The following is a 20,095-nucleotide window of genomic DNA, read 5'->3' on the forward strand; positions in this document are numbered from 1 at the left end:
CACAAAAAGTCAAAGAGAGGTTTCAATTCTTTAAGAAATATATCTATCAATTTTTTTTTCCAGATAAGCATATCGATTAATCCATCTCATTACTAATTATGATAATCTTATTGTCATAACCATAGTCAAAATAAACATTTCAATTAATCCATCACATCAGAATCTGTTAGGTTCAATAATTTCAGTAGCCATTGTTCTATTATCTCTATTAGTTCCATTTTCCATCTTCCATCTTCAGTAGTCTTGTTAAGTCCAGTAATTTCAATATCCAATCTTCCATTATCAGTATTCCATAATAATCTTGCTGTCAAAGCCATAGTCATATAGTAAGAGTCTGATGGGGATTACCTCTATCCCAAATATTTTCTTGCCATCCATTCTGAATAGGTTGCTGAAATACTGCTGTAAAATCATATCTCTGTTCTTTTTTTCAAAATACACTGGGTCATCTCTTAAAAGTTTTTCCATTGTCACATGGCTGCAGTTAATTCCATAGATTTTCTCTATATTGGGCTCCATCACATCATTCCAGTCCAGAAGATTATCCATGCCATTGATAACTTTATCTCTAGAATCTTCATTCATTTCTTCAGAGATAACATTGAGTTCCAAACAATAGATTTTATTTCTAAAGTCCATAGACTCCAAATCTTGTTCCTGTTCCACGTTGGTTCCAATCTCCGGGATCTCCTCTCTCACAGGGACCCCTATTCCAGTCTCCAGGGTCACCTCTCTCACAGGGACCCCTGTTCCAATCTCCGGGGTCTCCTCTCTCACAGGGACCCCTTCCAGGATCACCTCTCTCACAGGGACCCTTATATCTTTAATCTCCTGCTTCATTTTACTCAATTCAATTTTCATTATCTCAATCTCATCCATTATTTTCTGAAACATAGTTATTTCCAGATTTTCAGCCACTTTCTTAATTGCCATTTTAAAAGAAAAATATAGGAAAACCACTTCTTATTTCAGCAACAATTGGGTTAATACTCCAAACTTGGTGACATCACAGTATAAACAGAGCAGACAGCCTTATCTCTCCAATAGTTAAGTAAACAAAATGCAGTTCCCAGGATCGAAACAATTAATGGCAATCGTCAAGAAACAGATTCGTCAAAATAAAATAGACCAAAAAGAGAGTAGTCTCAAAACAGTATAATATTTTTCAAAATAAAAATCTGGAATAGAAATCCCTCTTCTGTGTATATCTTTAGAATGCAAATCCAGGACAGCTTTTTGCAACAAAAACAGAGATAAGCTATTAATTAGTGCGTAGCAGAGAGAAGTTATGGCTCCCCAGTGAGATGTCAAAAACTGATCAATCTGGCAAATCTCTTTTAAACAGCAACAATTTAAGTCAAGTAAAAGAAAAATATAGAAAGAAGGGTGCTTGCCTGTTAGTGCGTTCTCTCTTAGAAGATAAGGTGAACGTTCGCTTTATCAGATAGAGCTTGCTGTTAAAAATCCGTCCCACCTTCGTCGGCTGGACCTCGTCCCATAAATTAATGAGATCTGGTCGTCCCAACAAAAATAGGCTTTGAGGTTAATCTCTTCGTTTCTCCCTACCCGGGAGAAGTTTAATCAGTCAAAAAAAAAAGAAAAAACTGACTGATATATCTGAATAAGCTTCTTTTGAGGCAGGAGCCCGTCTCAAAAGCAGGCACAGGCTAAGTCACCCTTCCCGGAAGTCCGATATTGTCTATATTGACTGGCAGTGACTCTCTACGGTTTCAGGCAGAGGTGTCTCCTAGCCCTGAATGAAGATGTCGGGGAACCCGGGACTTTCTGCATGCAAGGCAGATGCTTTACCACTGAGCGATGTCCCTTCCCTTTAAAACAATAAAAACAGTTTAAAACAAATGACAATCGCAAGAGTAGGGTGGGTCCTAATACATATTTATTTATTTACTACATTTGTATACTGTCCCATAGCCAAAGCTCTCTGGGCGGTTTACAACATAAAAAATCAATATAAATTCTACATAATAAAAACAATAGTTCACATTTTAGGTAAACATAACTAAACAATAAATCTCTAAACAATATACATAACTGAACAAAATGAATCATGTACAAACCAAAAAGAAAGAATGTAACAATTATAAAATCTATCTATCAAGTGACAAAAGCCAGGGTGAAGCAATCATCTTCAGCATATGACAAAAACTGTGTACTGAAGGTGCCAGACACAACTCTTTGCGGAGCGAGTTCCCCAACTTAGGGGTTGCCACAGAGAATGCCCTCTCCTGAGCCACTGACACCCCCCCCCAGCTTTAGGGCCTAAATTGGGACCCAGACACCTGAAGGAGCACCTCTCCCTATACCAGCCTGCCCAGGTCTTAAGATCTTCAGAGGGAACTCTTTGTGTCTGGAAAATTCATTATGTGGCAACCAGCAATAGAGCCATCACTGTGATGGTGCCCTATCTATGGAATGCTGTCCCTGTGGGGGTATTCCAGTTACAATTATTTCAGTGCCGGTTCAAAGCCTATTTATTTGCCAGCCTATTTTAAATTTGATTAGTATTTTGCCTGTTGTTGTTTGTGATGAAGGGTTTTTAAAGAATTTTAACTGTATTATATTTTGATTTGATAGTTTTATTCTTTGTTTGCTCCTCTGGTATCTTTGAAGATGAAGAGCAGTTTTAAAAATTTTAATAAATAAAATGCTAGATAATAGCGGTGGATCATAGTTCTTAGGAAAAGACGTAGCTGAGTGGTAGAGTCCATGCCATGTTAAATTAATCTTTAAAGTGCCATAGATCTCCATGCTGTCTTGATTATAACATATGAAGGCTGCAATTCTATGTGCAGTTTTTTTGGGGTAAGTCTCATTAAAATTAATGGAGCTTACTTCCTATGGGTTGTGGGAGAGCGGAGATGATGCTGTGCCCCAATGTTATGTAAACAGAAGTAACAATTTCTACATGTTGATCCGGGTTGCTAAACTTCATTGCTGATAATGTGTTTTGCTGTTTGCTTGTGTTTTTCTCTTCCAGTGCAGAGGAAAAAATGAGTTCATCAGGGAAAAGAAGAGGAAGACCAAACAGAGGTGGAGGAAGAGGAGGAAAAGGAAGAGGAGGAGGAGGAGGAGGAGGAGGAGGTGGTGGCAGCAGTGGTAGACCTTCTAAAAAACACCAAGCCAGTGGCAGCAAAAAAGGATCAGACAAAATTTGGGATGATGAAGATGATTTCTGTGTGTTCAGTGGAGCAAAAGACATAGCCAGGTAAGCAAAGTGAATTTGCTGGAATCTTACATTTTGGGATATAGGGCATCTTTTAAATCTTCTTCTTGAAGTTCTTGAGGGTTAAAAAGCAAGTTTTGGGAAGGACTGTAGCTCCATGGCAGAGAACATCCTTTGCATTCAGAATGTCCCAGGCGCAATTCCTGGCATCTCCCGTTAAGAAGGATCAGGTAGCAGATAATGGGAAAGGCCACTCTCCACCGAAGACCTCAGTGAACCATTGCCAGTCAGAGTAGATAATACTGGGCTGTATGGGCAAATAGTCTGATATAGCATCAGGCAGCTTCCTGTACTCCTGTGATGAAGTGAAATGGCTTGACTAAGTGGTCAGTTATAACACTCTTGTATGTGTGTTAGAAATATTTTCACAAAGATATGCCACATGAGGCTGGCTAATAGTAAGTATAACACATTTGAGCCTCATCTACTTAGTCCTGGGTGCCACCTTCTACAGAGGGAGAGGTATGACAGAGGTACTAGTCAGAATAGCTGGAAATGCAACTCTGTTGTCAGAGACAGTATAATAACTGCCATCTTTGTGAACCAAAGGCTGCTTTCCGTAATTATTGTAGCACCAATTATCTCAAGGAAGAGACAGTATTTACCTCAGGGAGAGGGGGTGTTGTGCTAGTGCTATTGTTGCTTGTTTTGCATGGCACAACAAGATGGTTGCACCCAATTAGCTCAGATCAGAGAAGAGGGTTAAGTCAGATAATGAGTACAAATTGAATTTTTTAAGCAGATAAAGAACCTGATGTGTTTTTGGGGCGAGGGGGGTGATGATATTAAAAATCTGACTAAATAGCCCTGCACAAACATACTGTCACTTCGCACAACAGTTACTGTGCCATCTGCATTGTTTAGACTTACTGTGATCATTACAGGGCTTGTCACAGATCCTGGCTGTATTGTGAGAGTCAAACATGCTGAATCCCAATGGCTTGGCATGTCTGCTTATGAATTTCCTAGAAACGGAAGATGGGTCTTGCCAACATAACATGCTTGGGAACTTTCCTAATGCTCTTAGCTGGTCAGAAGACACAGTTACCCTATACAGCTGTCTTTGTGTTCAGCATAGCTTTAGTTAACTTACATTATGAATGCATGTGTTTATTTTCCATTACATGAATACATTTTAAAGTATTGTGCTTTTTTATTTTTGTTAAGCTCTGTTAGCAGAGATTGTGGACAAACCAGTCATGTACCCAAAACCAAGATGCCCCTGCAGACTCTGCACATGACTTCAGAGAATCAGAAGAGGGTGAAAGAACTTCTTCGTGACCTACAAGGACAAGAGCTGGCTGCTGGTTCAGAGTCAGTTTTCTAAACATAAATCATTTCTCTGTTAAGCAGATATCATGGCATGCTACAGAACTGAACATGAATACCCTTTAATTATTCTTAGATTTAATAGGCGTTAGATTTAAAGTTCAAAACTGTAACTTTATCTATAAAACAGATACATGATTTGATAGCCTTTCTGAAGAAAGAAACAAGGTGTTTACTTATCTCAGGGTGACTCAACAGTTTATATGGCAAACACAATTGTGATGGGTACACTGGTGTTTCCTACAGCAAACATGTAAATTATGGATGGCAAATGAGACCTGGGTTTCTGAAGTACCACCTGATCCATATGAGCCTGTCCTGTTGAATCCATGGAGGCCCTTCTCCAGATGCTAGAATCTGAGGTGAGGTGGGTGGGTGACAGAGCCATCTCTGTAGTGGCAGCACTGTATATGGAACCCGCTCCCTAGAAACATTTGCCTGATGGCCACTTTGGGTAGCAGACTAAAGCACTTGTTTTCACCCTTGCTTTTAATTAACAGTGAACAATGTTTTATGCTGCTGTTGAGTTTTACTAGTATAAGGTTTTATTGTTATCTCACCTGGTTTTATAATGTTTTATCATTGTGTTTTGTATTGTTTTGTTAGTTTATATTTTTTGATGTGTTAATTTTTGGAAGACACCTTGTGAGTTGTTTGCTAAGTTGAAAAGGGATATCTATATAAATACTGGTTTAGATAGAGAGTGAAGCATGTGCAATGGGAATGGTGGAAGCTGAGTTCCTTCCCACGGCAGTCCCCATCCTCCTAGAAATGTTCCACTGAGTGTTGGGGGACCCTTCTGAATCAGGTGGGCTGTAGCACAGGAACTGAGAAGGAAAGGAGGGCCCCTGAAAAATGGGCAGAGGCAACTTCAGTAAGCGGGAGCTCTAATTTTGCGGGGTCTCCCAACCCTCAGTTAGAGCATTTTGGGGAAACTACTGTGGGGAAGAATGAGTGGGGAAGTCTGCTTCTGCCTGCCCTGTTTGTTGGTCTGTGTGCGTTGTTGTGTGAAACAGCATACATTACGTTGGAGTTAAGTTGAGCAAGAAGCTTCTTCAGAGCATGTTAAGAGTCTTTATTGAAAGACATTAAGGCCAGAGGCTTAAGAGTAAATACATGTAGAGATTCTTCAGTCACCCCCCTTCTGGTACATCTCTCTCCATAGATAAACACAAAAGACAGCCTCTCAGCTCAGAGGCATAATTCAGAAGAAAAAAACAACACACAGACTCTGTTAGAACTTTCCCAGTCGCTATCAGATGGCTACCATAGCAACGGCCCTGGCAGTCCGTTCCCAGACAGGACATAGACATAACTCCCCCTTTACCACAGTTACGTCTTCACACTTGCAGGCTTCATGGAAAACTACTAGAGCCAGTAATGTCTACTGGTCACCAGCCCAACAGCTTCCCTTTTTTCCATTAAGACTGCAAAATACACAGGAAATACATCTCCATAATACATAGTCATACAGATACATTTCTACAATACCTCTTGCAATACATTTCAGTACAGTTCAGTACAGTTCAAACTTACATCTCAGTACATAGCAGTACATTTCAGAAACTCTCTGTACATTTAGCTAAAACGTTGTTCAATCAAACTTTGGTTCAACACATGTCAAATAAAGTGTCTCAGGATCCATGTCTACAACTTTATTCATGCCAGGACTTGTTATTAATCCCACAGTAAATCTGTCAGGCGGTTTGCCTAAATTCGCTCTCGTGGAGCGTCTTAAAGGAACCAGAGCCTCGGCTCTATCTGCCCCCCCATTTGTGCTTGTGCTTGGCACAACCTGCGCAGGAGCTTCCATTTCCTCAGCTTTTCGTTTCTTTGATCTGCGTTTTCCAGAAATGAGCTCATTCAAAGCATCTCTGAGAGGTATTTGTGTACCTTCCACTTTAATGTCAACATCTGGCTTAAATTGTGTTCGTGTGCCATTTGTTCCTGCAAGAAGGACTGTCTCCCTTTGATCCCAAGGCTTTTCTGAGACTTTAATGCTTCTGCTCAGAATTAACTGCTGTGTTTCTGGACACCAAACTTTGAAATATGCATTCTCTTGTGCTCTAGGTGCATGTTTGCCACGTCTCTTACCCTGTGGCTTGTAAACTCGGCTGCGATGCACTCTTTCAGGCATCAGCCTGACTGCATTACATGAATACTGTGGCTGTGTGCTTTTAACAGCTGTCTTCTTACAGCTCTGGCGGTCATTCCCTTTCCGCCCCATTAAACTCAAGGCATCAGCACACTTCACACCCATGGACATTTTAAACTGTGAATCATCAAGGCTTCCCTGCATGCACACTTGATCTCCCCTCATTACAAAACATTGGTATTTGTGGAACAAAATTGAATAATTACAACTCACCAGTTTTCTAACTGATAAAATATTATGAGCCAAGTCCGGAACGAACAAACAGTCTGTCATTATGCCAAGCTTGTCAAATTTCACCAGACCACGTGCTTTTACGGATTTCCGTGATCCATCAGCAAGTAAAACAAAGTCCTGCTCATCTGTAGACGTGTAAAACAGACTCCTGTCTTTAATTAATATATGGCTTGCTCCGCTGTCGACAATAAAGTTAATTTGTTCCAAGTCTTTAGACTTCTGTTTACAAACAAGGTTCACACTTCCCTGCTTCAAGCCTCCGTCCTTGGAGTTCCGCTTGACTGCACAATCTTTACGGAGATGCCCACGAGCCCCACTGGCAAAACAAGACTTCAGCCGCTGCTTTTCCCGCTTGTTTTCCTGTCTGCTTTCGGTAGCCTGCTCCGGTTCGGCACATTTCTCCTCCTTGCTTCTGACAGCTTCCACCGGCTGGGCTCTCTGCGCCTCCTGCCTCCGCTGCCATTCCTGGGACAAATCCTGCAACGCGTCCCAGATCTGTTTAGCCGACGGCTCATCTCTCACACGCATCAGTTGAGAATCCGATAGAGCCAAGATTATAAACGCCTGCGCCCTCTGGTCTCGACGCTTCCAGGCCGCGGTCGGTACCGCCGGGGTTTTTTCCTCAATCACGTCCCATAAATCCTCTGTTATCAGCAAAGCCCGCATCCTCGGCTTCCAGCTGCCAAAATTCTTTTCATTAAGTCGTTCCACCGGCAAGCCTCCCCCAGACAGGTTTACAGCCATGTTGCTCACCTCCGTCTGGTTCAATCAATCAAGCTGCCCTCTCTGGAACTGCGTCTGCAGTTCAGACCAGCAACTTACTCCCGTGTAATGCGCTGTGGAGAGTAACCATCCTCTGCTACCATTGTTGGTCTGTGTGCATTGTTGTGTGAAACAGCATACATTACGTTGGAGTTAAGTTGAGCAAGAAGCTTCTTCAGAGCATGTTAAGAGTCTTTATTGAAAGACATTAAGGCCAGAGGCTTAAGAGTAAATAAATGTAGAGATTCTTCGGTCACCCCCCTTCTGGTACATCTCTCTCCATAGATAAACACAAAAGACAGCCTCTCAGCTCAGAGGCATAATTCAGAAGAAAAAAACAACACACAGACTCTGTTAGAACTTTCCCAGTCGCTATCAGATGGCTACCATAGCAACGGCCCTGGCAGTCCGTTCCCAGACAGGACATAGACATAACTCCCCCTTTACCACAGTTACGTCTTCACACTTGCAGGCTTCATGGAAAACTACTAGAGACAGTAATACCTACTGGTCACCAGCCCAACACTGTTATGTGTGCATAATTCTGGATCCAACCCTTTGTAAAATATGTGCTCCTTTAAACATTCATGTGCATATGCCTGGGGTCTTGGATATACTCTCACGAACCAAAAACATGTCTGCTGCTCATACATTGTTTTTGCTGTGGGAAATGCTGGTGTACCTGCAACATTAATTTTTACTCCACAAAGTTAGAATCGCTCTAACAGAATTTTCCATCTTTATAGCACCTTTTAAGTAGGAAGAGGATCTTCTTGGTTGTGGAATTCTCTCTCCAGCAAGGTTTTGCTGGCACTTACCCTGTTATATTTACAATGCCAGGCAAAGAACATTTTGTATGCCCAGGCATTTAATCTGTGACTGGGTGGTTTAATTTGCTTCTGTGTCATCCTGTAGTTCATTTATTAGTATCTTGTTATTGTTTTTTGCTCTAGATTTTATTAGTTAAGCTGCCCTGGTAATGTTTTTGAAGGGAGAGGTACAGATTGATTAGATAAAATAATCAACAGGGGAGAGGAGCTGAACCATACCCTCCCTTACCTTTCCTTTTGCAGTCAGCCACTCGAAATCCTTCCCCCCCCCCAGTTCAGTTCCAGTACTAGTCAGCTTTGCTAGAAGAAAAGTGCCTGGGTTGATAGATTGTGGGAGGGGAAGGGTAGATCTTCCCTTAATCATGCATCCCTTTTTTATTTTAAAACCAGACCACCTTCCCCTTCTTTATACATGAATGGAGCAGGCACATGATTACACAAACATTGCTGCTGTTGTCATGTCTAATTTGATGCTAGAACAGGAATGGGGTACCTGTGGCCACACTCTCCAGATGTTGTTGGACTCTCATCAACCCTAGCAAGTATAGCCAATGATCAGGGAGCATGGGAGTTGTATTCCACCGACAACTAGAGGGTCACACCTCTAGAGGGTCCCCACACCTGCCTAAGTGGACTAAGGGTAGTGATCCTGGTTTTGTTCTGAATTATTAGACTGAATTGCCTGTGTAGTGATGCAGAATGGAGAGTCCCAGAAGTTTGCCTTATCCCTAAGACTACTACTTCCCAATAAAGTCTGTTGCTTTCTTTTTTCAGGATGCTTGCATCAGGCGAAGATGATGACGATGAACCAGATTACTTGGATGATGAGCACTCCTGGTCAGATGGCCAAGCGGTTTCTAAAACTAGCACAAATGCTTCTTCTCAACCACCTGTGAACCATATTGCAGAGACTGAAGTGTCTTCTTTTGCCGTGCACAAACTGTCCAGGTGATTACTTTCTCATAAATAAAATTGAAAATATTAATCAGTAAGTGTGATGCTGTAAACCTGCATCAATGCGGTTGCATGAAGGAGTGTGGAACATCACGTTTAATGTGGAATCCAAGAAGCTTGAGCATAATCTAGAGGATTTCAACTTTCATATATATTTTTCAAAAGAAAATTATTATGCCTGCAGACACGTTGCCAAAAAAGACAAACTTCTAGTTGAAAATTCTAACAGGTATGGTGTGAATGAGATTCTTCATTCAGTCCAACTGTCAGCCATCTCGATACTGCTCAGACCAATTTCCCTGCCCTTGCAAGTCTTTTGCCCTTCCAAATTGTTTTCCCAGGCAGTCCAACCTAGTTTCCTAGTTCCATCCTTCCATCTTCCAGCACACACTATGTAACATTATGTAAGGCAAGGAATGGGGATCCTTTTTCCACCTGAGGGCCATAATCCTGCATGGACACCCTTCCAGGGGCCACGTGCCATTGGTGGCTGTGGTCAGAGGCAAAAGTGGATGGTGCATGCAGAAACTGGAGGTTTCTACACCTAGGAAAAATAAGACGTTGCCTTGCACTGAGCCAGATCATTGGTCTATCTAGCTCAGTATTGTCTACACTGACCAGCAGCAGCTCTCCAGAGTTTTAGGCAGGATTCTCTCCCATGCTTACATGGAGACACTGTGGACTGAACCTGGAACCTTCTGCATGAAAGCAGATGCTCTACCCTACTTTCTCCACACATCTCCATCCAGGCAAGCGAAAGGCATTGTCATAGTTCAAGAGCACATTCCTGCTAGGCTCAAGCACTCAAGGAGGGTGCTAAGCAAGGCTAGCCATGGATGTGGCTGGGCTGGGGAGAGTACTGAGGATTGGACAGAGAGGCCTGGAGGACCACATTTGGCCCCCGAGCCTGAGGTTTCCTATCCCTGGTATAAAGCATACAAGAAGAGCAAATGTATACAAATGAGCCCAAGTTGTATACTTTATTCCAATTGCAGAAACCACACAGTGTACATATTTGTTTCTTGCCACAGGGTATCAGTAAGCATCCTTTAAAAGTAGTGGGGCTGTCTGCTTTTGTGCAAATGATCTTATATGTGCACCCACAATGCTTTATCCACCTCCCCTCCTTCTCCCTTCTAGGTATGGCTTTGATAGTGAGCGCTGCCGAGCTGTGTTGAAATCTTGCAATGGCAACATTGGAGCATCCCTGGAGCTCTTACTCTTGCAGTGCTTTTCAGAAAAATTTGGAGAGAGGATGCAGATCACAGAAACTGCTGCTCAGGCAAGTACCGAAGATTGTTTGGAACAAAGGCAAGAAGAGGCTTTTGCCCTCCATTCAATCTGTGGAGACAAATTTGTAGAAAGAATCCAAAACAGAGTGTGGACTTTTGCATTAAACTTGGCGTACCTGACAGAGATGCTCAGCAAGCCAAAAGAAGGGAATAGCAACACCAGTAATGCACTAAATCTAGCTTCTCTGGAAATCTGTAAACATTACCTCCGAGGAGACTGCAGGTTTGGATCAAGATGCAAGTTCAAGCATGAAACTCCAAGCAAGCAAAAAACACTTCCGAGCATTAGAGAAGATGCTCATCTTAGACTTAACGCTCCTGTGTATGAACTTGAAGTAAGATTTCCTGAGGATAACAAATACCCTTATCAGCCACCACTTGTGGCATTCTATACTACAAACGAGAAGTTGCCCTTGGCTTGTCGGTTGCACATTGCTGAATTCCTTTATGAAAAGGCCTTAATATCATCAGAGTCTAATGAACCAGTTGCTTATGCGTTTGTAACATGCTTAGAGGACGAAGCTGAAGTAACGAAATTGCTTAGTAAGACTTCTCACAGATACAGTGTTCCTCCTTTGCCTCTGACAACACCTTTGGCAAGAATGACAGATGCTGATAAACAAGAGCTTCCTGATAGCTCTCATGTTCCATATCAGATTTCAGAAGGTGCATAATATTTCATAAGTCCTTGTTGAGAGCGATATAATTGAAATGTTAGAGAGACCATGTGTGCAATTTTGAGAGCCTGGGTTCTGCTCCTAATTAATATATTTTTCTTTGTCTCCAGGTCAGAGCCCTGCATGTAACACAAGCAGGTATTCCCATTACAGTGCAGTTTGGGAATGTTTCATTATGAGAGGAGCTGGAAAGGAAAAAGGAAGACAGCTAAATACCATTTTATGCTGTGCAGTGATGGGCATGTACAGGGCCGGCCCCAGGCATGCCGGGGCCCTTGGGTACCAGCCTGCCCTGGGCCCCTCCGCTCCCTCTCTGCAGTCTGCAAAACAAGCATCTGCGGACCGCAAGACAGGAGCTTCCGCGCCCACCATCATCCCCTGCTATCCCTACGTTTCACCTACCTTTCCGTTGTTTTTTGCAGTGCGTGCAGGTTTGCCATCAATCAAGATGGCGGCCAAGGTTTCCCTAAGGGGCTGAAGCCTCTGCCACCATCTTTGTTGATGGCAGCAACACATGCGTGTAACATGCATGCGTGCCATTAGCCAAGATGGCGGCAGAGGCTTCAGCCCCTTAAGGAAACCTTGGCCGCCATCTTGATTGATGGCAAATCTGCACACCGCAAAAGACAACAGAAAAGTAGGTAAAGCGGGGGGATGGCGGTCCGCGGATGCTTCCGCTGATCGCGGAAGGAGAGTGGAGGACCCCCCATAGCTCCAGGGGCCCTTGGGCCAGTGACCCACCTGGCCACCCCTTAGAACCGGCCCTGGGCATGTATACACCTGTTTTCAGATCCTTGCCCAGTACATGGAAGACCTACCTCTTCGCCCAGGCATTTTAAAAATTTAAAAATTTGAATTTAAAATTGAAAATTTTTAATTATGTTTTATTGTGTATTGTATTTACATCCACTTGTATTTTAACCTGTTTTATTATGCTGTACACCGCCCTGGGAGCTTATTGCTATAGGGCGGTCTAAAAATGTAATAAAATAAATAAATAAATAGATAAATGTGGTTCATAGAAATACAGTTGATCCCAACAGCTCATTCTTCAGCAATAGAAATCCAGGATTTTCTCTTAGAATAGAAATATGATTGACTTGAGGTGGCCTCTTTTGCAGCCAGGAAGAAAGTGGCTTTTAAGGATGAGGGATGTCTAGACACTTTTAAAAAAAGTTTAAAACTATATCTCATGAGTTGGTGAATTGTTACAATAAAGATTACAATATTTAAAATATAAGCATTTTGATTCCAAAATACTTGACATATTTTTTTTCTCCAGTTGAGATACAGCACCAGGTTAAAATACTTTTAAGAGAATGATCTTTAGATAAATGAAAGCCTATCATATAATATACTAATAGCAAACACATCCAGGTGTTTATTCTTATGTAGTCAAAACATCACCATCCACAAAGAAGAGTAACCCTAAATCTTTAGGGAAGGAGGGTTTATTTTTCTTTATGTGTGAGCAAGTTTAAATTATTGGGGTAATCGGGGAATGAAGAATGTTGCAAGCCCAGACCAAACTGGCAACCAGTTTACATAGGTAGAGCTCGTCAGTTCTCAGATAATCTGAAGGTATACTGCAGTAGCAGATGGCATGGTGAGGCAGCAGCACTCGCCTGAACTCTGGTCAGTTGCGTTGCTGCTGCTTACTGGGAGGTTGAGAGGGAGGCAGTGGCGAGGTGAGTATGTTGCAAATGCACTGGCAGGAGCACCAGATTGGCTCTGCTGGTGCATGTGCCCCATGCTTACCTTGCCACTGCCTCCATCTCAACCTTCTAGTCAGAAGCAGCGATGCAACTGGCCAGAGTTCAGGTGAGCGCCTCCATCCCATCCTTGCTGTCCACTACATTGTATATTGGATTGCAAGCTACAAACAGTGGTATGAGCACTGAAATGCGCTCATTTGTGTGACATATTTCAGTCACACTGTTAATTCAATAGGTAATTAGAAACAGGGAAGAATAAAATACAATTAATTGGATTACTAAAATAGTTATGACATAGTTGCTATCACAAAAACAATCATACTTCCATAGAAGATAATAAGACTGGAGAAGACCAAAGACATCAAACCCATCCCCTGCTATAGTTTTCTAAAATATTTCTTATCAAGCTAGTATAGCTGTCTTCTGCCATGAGTTTTTCATTTGTATCTACATTGTGAAAGCTTGTGTGACAATAATGGCTGGCTGGTTTTTTTTAATGACGACATAGGAAGTTAGAATTAACTTCCTTACACAGGGGAAATTCTTCTAATAGAGCATTCAACAGTGTGATAGCGTTATCAGAGTTTGTGGGATTTATACCGCGCTTTTCCAATATGTGTCCTCAAGGTAGCTTACAAAATAAATCCATATAAAGCATAACAATACAGAAGAGAAAAACACCATTAAAAACATCAAAAGATGAAACACCCAATAAGCAGCAAGGTCAAAATAATAGAACAAGTAAAAAGGGTTTTATATGCCTCAGGATGTTCATGAGAACAGGAAGGATTTTGTCTGCCACCTAAAAATGCCTGCGTTAACAACAGCACTTGCCTAACTTTGTGTGGATTGTGACAGTTATCTAGTTTCCTGTTATAAGATACTAGTTCACAATGCTGTGTACAAGTGAAGCAAATTTTAAAACGGCATCATTAGGATGTTTGCAGAATGTGGGTGAATTCAAAAGGGAGTGGTTTAGACAGGTGCAGTACAAAATTATATGAGGGAAAGTGTGAGAATATTTTTGTGAGATATTTTGGTAAGGAAAAGGTCATAATTCAGTGCCAGAGAACATACGTTCCTTGGGCAAGGCCCCCAGGTACAATCTCTCATATTTCCTAGCAGAGCTGGGAAATACTCTTTGTCTGAAACCCTGGAGAGTTTCTCCTAGTCATTGTAGATAATTCTGAGCTTGATGGCCCATCAAAGGCAGCTTCCAAGGTTCCCAAAGGCAGCGTGTTACTGAACCAGTATATATGTTGCATCTAGAATTGGCACACCTGTGATGAGTGGCATACCTCATGGCTGTATCCTTCAGTATGACTCCTCATTTGAGTCTTTACAACACAGAGTCAATTTCTTCATCCCCAGACCATGTAAATGGTGCCCACTGGTAAGGGTAGGAGAACGCAATACATGATGGGCAGACGTCATGATGGGAGTTGTATCAAAGCATGCTGCCATGGGTGATGGAAAACTCACCATTGCCAAGGCATGCTGATCTCTGTGGTGAGAATCATGTGGTGGTGAAGAACTCTGGTCTTCAGATATTGTTGGGCTCTGACTCTCCTCAGACCCAGCCAGCATGGCCACTGGTCAGGGATGATGGGAGTTGTAGTACAGCAGCCTCTGGAGGGCCACAGGCTCCCATTCCTGATAATTACAAAGTTCCCTCGCCATTGCCACTTTGAAGATTGGTTGACCGATGTTTCAGAACAGTATGTTAATTTTTTTCTTTTGTTTTAAGCAACAAAGGAATGGGTGACTGAAGAGGAAGAAGACGATGTGGAAGAGCTGCAGACAGTTCATGTAGAGGAAGAGAGTTATGTGAACCTCAAAAAGAAGCTTTTGAAGAAGTACAACATGTCAGCAAAGCCGATTTGCAAAGAAAATGTTAAAATTTGCAGACAGTTCAGCATAAAGAAGGTACAGTTAGCTTTTATCATGTAAACCTTGGCAGATGGATGGAAAAGTAATTATATGTTTACTACTACTTGTTTTTTAAAAAATGATTTGCTATCTGTACATATAACAGCTGAAAAAAATTCTGATAGCAAAATCTGGAAGAGAATGTTAAACTTCTTGAAATGCAGCAGAGCTCCTACTTATCTACATTTTGCTTTTCTTGAATCCCCAGTTAGAGTTTAGAGCTTAGAGCTGTTTCCCATAATAGAATTTCATGTATCTTGGGAGAAGATCTGTACATTCACGTTCCCTATATAGTTAATGTGGAATCAATATCACATATGTCTGTTTCCCAGAGAAGACTTCTAATACAGCATAGAAAATTTACTGGAGACATTCTTAAGATTGTGTCCCTTCTGCGAGTGAGCTCTATCTAGTTAACAAGCAAACAAAAAAGTTTATATAATATCATGTGCCCCAAAATGTTCCTATAACATCCTATGGTTGGAATTCATAAAGTTAAAATGATTTGTTATATTTGTCAACATATATCTTCTTTAATATTCCCAGTTACTACTGGACCTGTTCAGATGCTGAAATTTCTTGTTTAAGTCTCCAAAGAAGGTGGTTGTAGCCCAGGCTTGTGGCTGGGCTGCAACCCAATTAAAGAAGTTTATCCTATGACTTTTAGTTGACTAATCCATTGGTGTAGATTTGCATAAATTTACATATGGGTGAAAATGATATTCCTGAGTGAAGAAGCAGAGTTTCTTTAGATAATATGCACACATGTTGAAGCAGGTATCCCTTTCAAAGAAGCATTTTTCCTATGTGAGAGAGAAGGGTGAATACCTCTTTGGAAGATGATGCTTGCCACCTATTGTTGTTGCTGTGTGCCTCCAAGTTGACTACGACTTATGGCGACCCTATGAATCAGTGACCTCCAAGAGCATCTATCATGAACCACCCTGTTCAGATCTTGTAAGTTCAGGTCTGTGGCTTCCTTTATGGAATCAATCCATCTCTTGTTTGGCCTTCCTCTTTCTCTACTCCCTTCTGTTTTTCCAAGCATTATTCTCTTTTCTAATGAATCATGTCTTCTCATGATGTGTCCAAAGTATGATAACCTCAGTTTCATCATTTTAGCTTCTAGTGATAGTTCTGGTTTAATTTGTTCTGACACCCAATTATTTGTCTTTTTTGTAGTCCATGGTATCCGCAAAGCTCTTCTCCAACACCACATTTCAAATGAGTTGATTTTTCTCTTATCAGCTTTTTTCACTGTCCAACTTTCACATCCATACATAGAGATCGGAAATACCATGGTCTGAATGCTCCTGACTTTAGTATTCAGTGATACATCTTTACATTTGAGGACCTTTTCTAGTTCTCTCACAGCTGCCCTCCCCAGTCCTAGCCTTCTTCTGATTTCTTGACTATTGTCTCCATTTTGGTTAATGATTGTGCCAAGGTATTGATAATCCTTGACAAGTTCAATGTCCTCATTGTCAACTGTAAAGTTGCATAAATCTTCTGGGTTTTCGTGGTAAGAGATATTCAGAGGTGGTTTACCATTGCCTTCCTCTGAGTTTGGATGCATCTTAGTCTGGTGTTTCAGCTTTGACCATTCCGCCTTAGGTGCCCCTGCTAGGAGTCTAGCCACTTGGTCTAGACTCCTGACGGCATTGTTCTCAGCTTCTTCAACACACTCAAACCCCCTCACCACGTTAAGGTGTGCATCCAAAGAGGAGGTTGCCACCTGTAGTTTTTATAAATTCTTAATGTTTATTTTTAGTTGATTAAAAGCTTTTTTTATTCAATTAAATGTTGCAGCTCTAACTCATAGCCAGAGTCCCGTCTACCCCATCTGAGCTCCTTGAGAAGTTATGCTTTGCAAAGTGCTTGTCTGATACTGCTGTAAATAAATTGTTGACAATATATAATTGTTGATAATAAATGGAGAGCTAATTGAAGCTGCTGCTGACCTTTGTGCATATATTTGTCAGTCTTCTAGGCACTACCAGGCCATGTTGCAAGAACGACAGAAACTTCCTGCATGGGAAGAGAGAGAAACCATTCTTGATGTGCTGAACAAATGTCAAGTACTGGTTGTGAGCGGTATGACTGGGTAAGATCTAAACTTGTCCACACACTTGAACCCTAAAGGCAAAGCTGTATGTTAACACTTACTATGTGAAAAGCAGGCCATCTCTTCTGTACACAACTCTGAAGGGTCCTTCCCTTCAGGCAAGAAAAACGAGAGGGCTTGAAGTTGATACAGGCAAGATAACTGCATGGAGTTAAGAACATAAGAAAAGCCTGCTGGATCAGGCCAATGGCCCATCTAGTCAAGCATCTGGTTTTCACAGTGGCCAACCAGTTGCCCATAGGAAGCCCACAAGCAGGACCTGAGTGCAAGAGCACTCTCCCCTTCTGTGGTTTCCAGCAACTGGTATGTGGAAGCATGCCACCTCCGAATATGGAGGCAGAGCATAGTCATTATAGCTGGTAGCCAGTGATAGTCTTATCCTGCATGAATTTGTCTAATCATCTTTTAAAGCCATCCACGTTGGTAGCCATCACTGCCTGCTGTGGGATGAATTCCATAGTTTAACTACACTGTGTGGAGAAATACTTTCTTTTGTCTGTCCTGAATCTTCCAATATTCAGCTTCATTGGATGTCCACAAGTTCTATTGTTATGAGAGAGAGAAAAGAACTTTTCTCTATCTACTTTTTCCATGCCATAACTAATTTTATACACTTCTATCATGTCTTACCTCTTACTTGCCTTTTCTCTAAACTAAAAAGCCCCAAATGCTGCAACCTTTCCTCAAAGGGAAGTCACGCCATCCCCTTGATCATTCTGCTTGCCCTTTTCTGAACCTTTTCCAGCTAATATCCTTTTGTGGTGAAGTGACTAGAGCTGTATACAGTATTCCAAACACGGCTGCACTATAGATTTGTATAACGGCATGATATCGGCAGTTTTATTTTCAGTACCTTTCCTAATGATCCGCAGCATGGAATTTGCTTTTTCCCCCTATAGCTACAACATGCTAAGCTTTTTATTCTCCTCTTCTTTATCTCTGGTTTCTGCCTCATTTAGGCTACGCTGTTCTCCCAATGCTAGGGTAGATTAGCTGAGACAAGGCAGATAACTAGAGAAAAACAACAGAAGAAGAGAAAAGCCCAGGCAATGTGCCTCCTTTCCTAGAAGTATTGGATTCAAGCCCTGACGAGGCAGAGCTGAGGAGCTTCATGTATGATAGGAGTAGCATGTGGCACAGCTCTTAATGATGCATTCTTGTCAACATGGTTACTATGAAACCACCTCTTGACATCTCATCTGATAGGAGCCATGCAAAATAGCTCATGTTTCTCTTTGAACCAGGTATTGCTCCCATGCCACTATTGAGCCTTCCTGTTCCTAGAGGTGAGAAACTGTGAGTGATGCCGTATTTGCCCAGTATATTTCTCTGCTTTCATAACTTATTGGGGCTCTGAATCCTGGCTGAGAATCAATATTGTCAAACCTAAAGAACAAAGCAAAGAACACGATGTATAGGCAGGATGCATCCCCCCCCAAGAAAATATGTACTCTTAACAGCACAAACCTATGCATGTTCACAAAAGGATCCTGCGCTGAGTTCAGTAGGATTTACTCCCAGGTAAGTTTGTGTAGGACTGTAGCCTAAAGCTCACATATGCATCCCAGCTAGAAAAATATTCAGCTTATCTGTTAAAATTATAACATCATACTTTGCCAGTTGGGGAAAAAAAACACTTTCTGTTGAAACTTGATAAATCAGATCTTGGAGTAAAACAAAGTTTTTATTCCAATTTGGAGATAAAAGAGATTTTTATACGGTTTGCCTGCTTCTTGGCTCTGGAATGGTGCAGAAAACTATAGCCTCTGGCTTAAGTTAGTTTGTAATCCTTATCAGACAATGTTGCACAAGAATTGCATTTCATGCTTTCGATTTTCTGTCATTTAAAAAAAATAAATCAGTGTTAGTCAATGGGCAGCTTTAAATTTACATTTATTTAAAGGAACTAATGGATGCAAATGGTGGGAAAGGATTTCCCCCCCTCTAAAGCAAAATATAAATCCTTTTATATTGAAGTTTTTGTTTTATTGCCGTTACATTCTATTGATTTGTAAGCTGCCTTGAGATAGGAATAGTAGAGTAAAATTTATTTATTAAAAAAAATAGCATGCAGAAGATCTATTTCCCGTGGACTACAGATTTGGAGCACGTTGGTATATGTTATGAAAGAAATTCAGGCTGTCTTCTTCAACACATCTTGATATATTGCTTGAGGGAGAGGATAATTTTCTTTTTTAATTTCATTCCTTTCCTTCATGCAGATGTGGAAAGACCACTCAGATTCCTCAGTTTATCTTGGATGCCTCCCTAGAAGGTCCTCCCAGTAAGTTAGCCAACATCATCTGCACCCAGCCTCGCAGAATCTCTGCCATTGCTGTGGCTGAACGTGTGGCCAAGGAGCGAACGGAGAGAGTTGGGGTCACAGTTGGATACCAAATTCGGCTAGAAAGCGTCATGGTTTGTTTGCTTTTGCTTTATTTTTATTCCAGTGGCGTTATGGGTGCAAGCCAATAGATACCCACATCTCATTTTTATTTCGTCGTTTGGCCTACGGCAGCAGTTAATTCCCAAATAGGCCCGTCTTGAAATTTAATTGTTGTTGCTTTCTTAGTCCAAAGAGTAGACCTTCTGTTTCTTCTAGCTGTGTGTCTGGGGAGGAGTTGAGGGACAGCGTTGCTCGGCTTCCATAAATGCTTTTAAAATAAAAAAAAACATGTTTTTAAAAAGAAAAGAAAAGAAATCAGGGTGTACTTCTCAGAAAGCTGAATTCTGTTCTGCGTATCAAATCAAAGGAGCATGCAGTGTGTTTTAGATACACAGAATACTCAGATTCCTGGTAAGTTGGCACAAACTGAATTTAAAACTAGTTGGGGGAAGGACTGTAGCTC

At 41.5% G+C, this 20,095-nt stretch overlaps 1 protein-coding gene across 4 annotated transcripts in view; it reads left to right on the plus strand.

Moving 5' to 3' along the window:
- The window catches only part of DHX57 (DExH-box helicase 57), a 65,961-nt gene that overhangs the window by 15,247 nt on the left and 30,619 nt on the right, over nt 1–20,095 (plus strand). For 3 of the 4 annotated variants that reach the window (XM_061625580.1, XM_061625578.1, XM_061625579.1), the window contains exons 2-8: nt 2,999–3,226; nt 4,412–4,558; nt 9,329–9,502; nt 10,649–11,466; nt 14,940–15,118; nt 17,104–17,225; nt 19,469–19,664. In XM_061625580.1, the coding sequence (XP_061481564.1) occupies nt 3,012–3,226; nt 4,412–4,558; nt 9,329–9,502; nt 10,649–11,466; nt 14,940–15,118; nt 17,104–17,225; nt 19,469–19,664 (1,851 nt within the window). In that variant the 5' untranslated portion in view covers nt 2,999–3,011. The remainder of the gene's footprint in view (nt 1–2,998; nt 3,227–4,411; nt 4,559–9,328; nt 9,503–10,648; nt 11,467–14,939; nt 15,119–17,103; nt 17,226–19,468; nt 19,665–20,095) is intronic. The other variant, XM_061625581.1, reaches the window with a different exon arrangement.

The sequence above is a fragment of the Rhineura floridana genome, chromosome 4 (assembly GCF_030035675.1).
Source record: "Rhineura floridana isolate rRhiFlo1 chromosome 4, rRhiFlo1.hap2, whole genome shotgun sequence".
In the NCBI taxonomy this organism is placed as follows: Eukaryota; Metazoa; Chordata; class Lepidosauria; order Squamata; family Rhineuridae; genus Rhineura; species Rhineura floridana.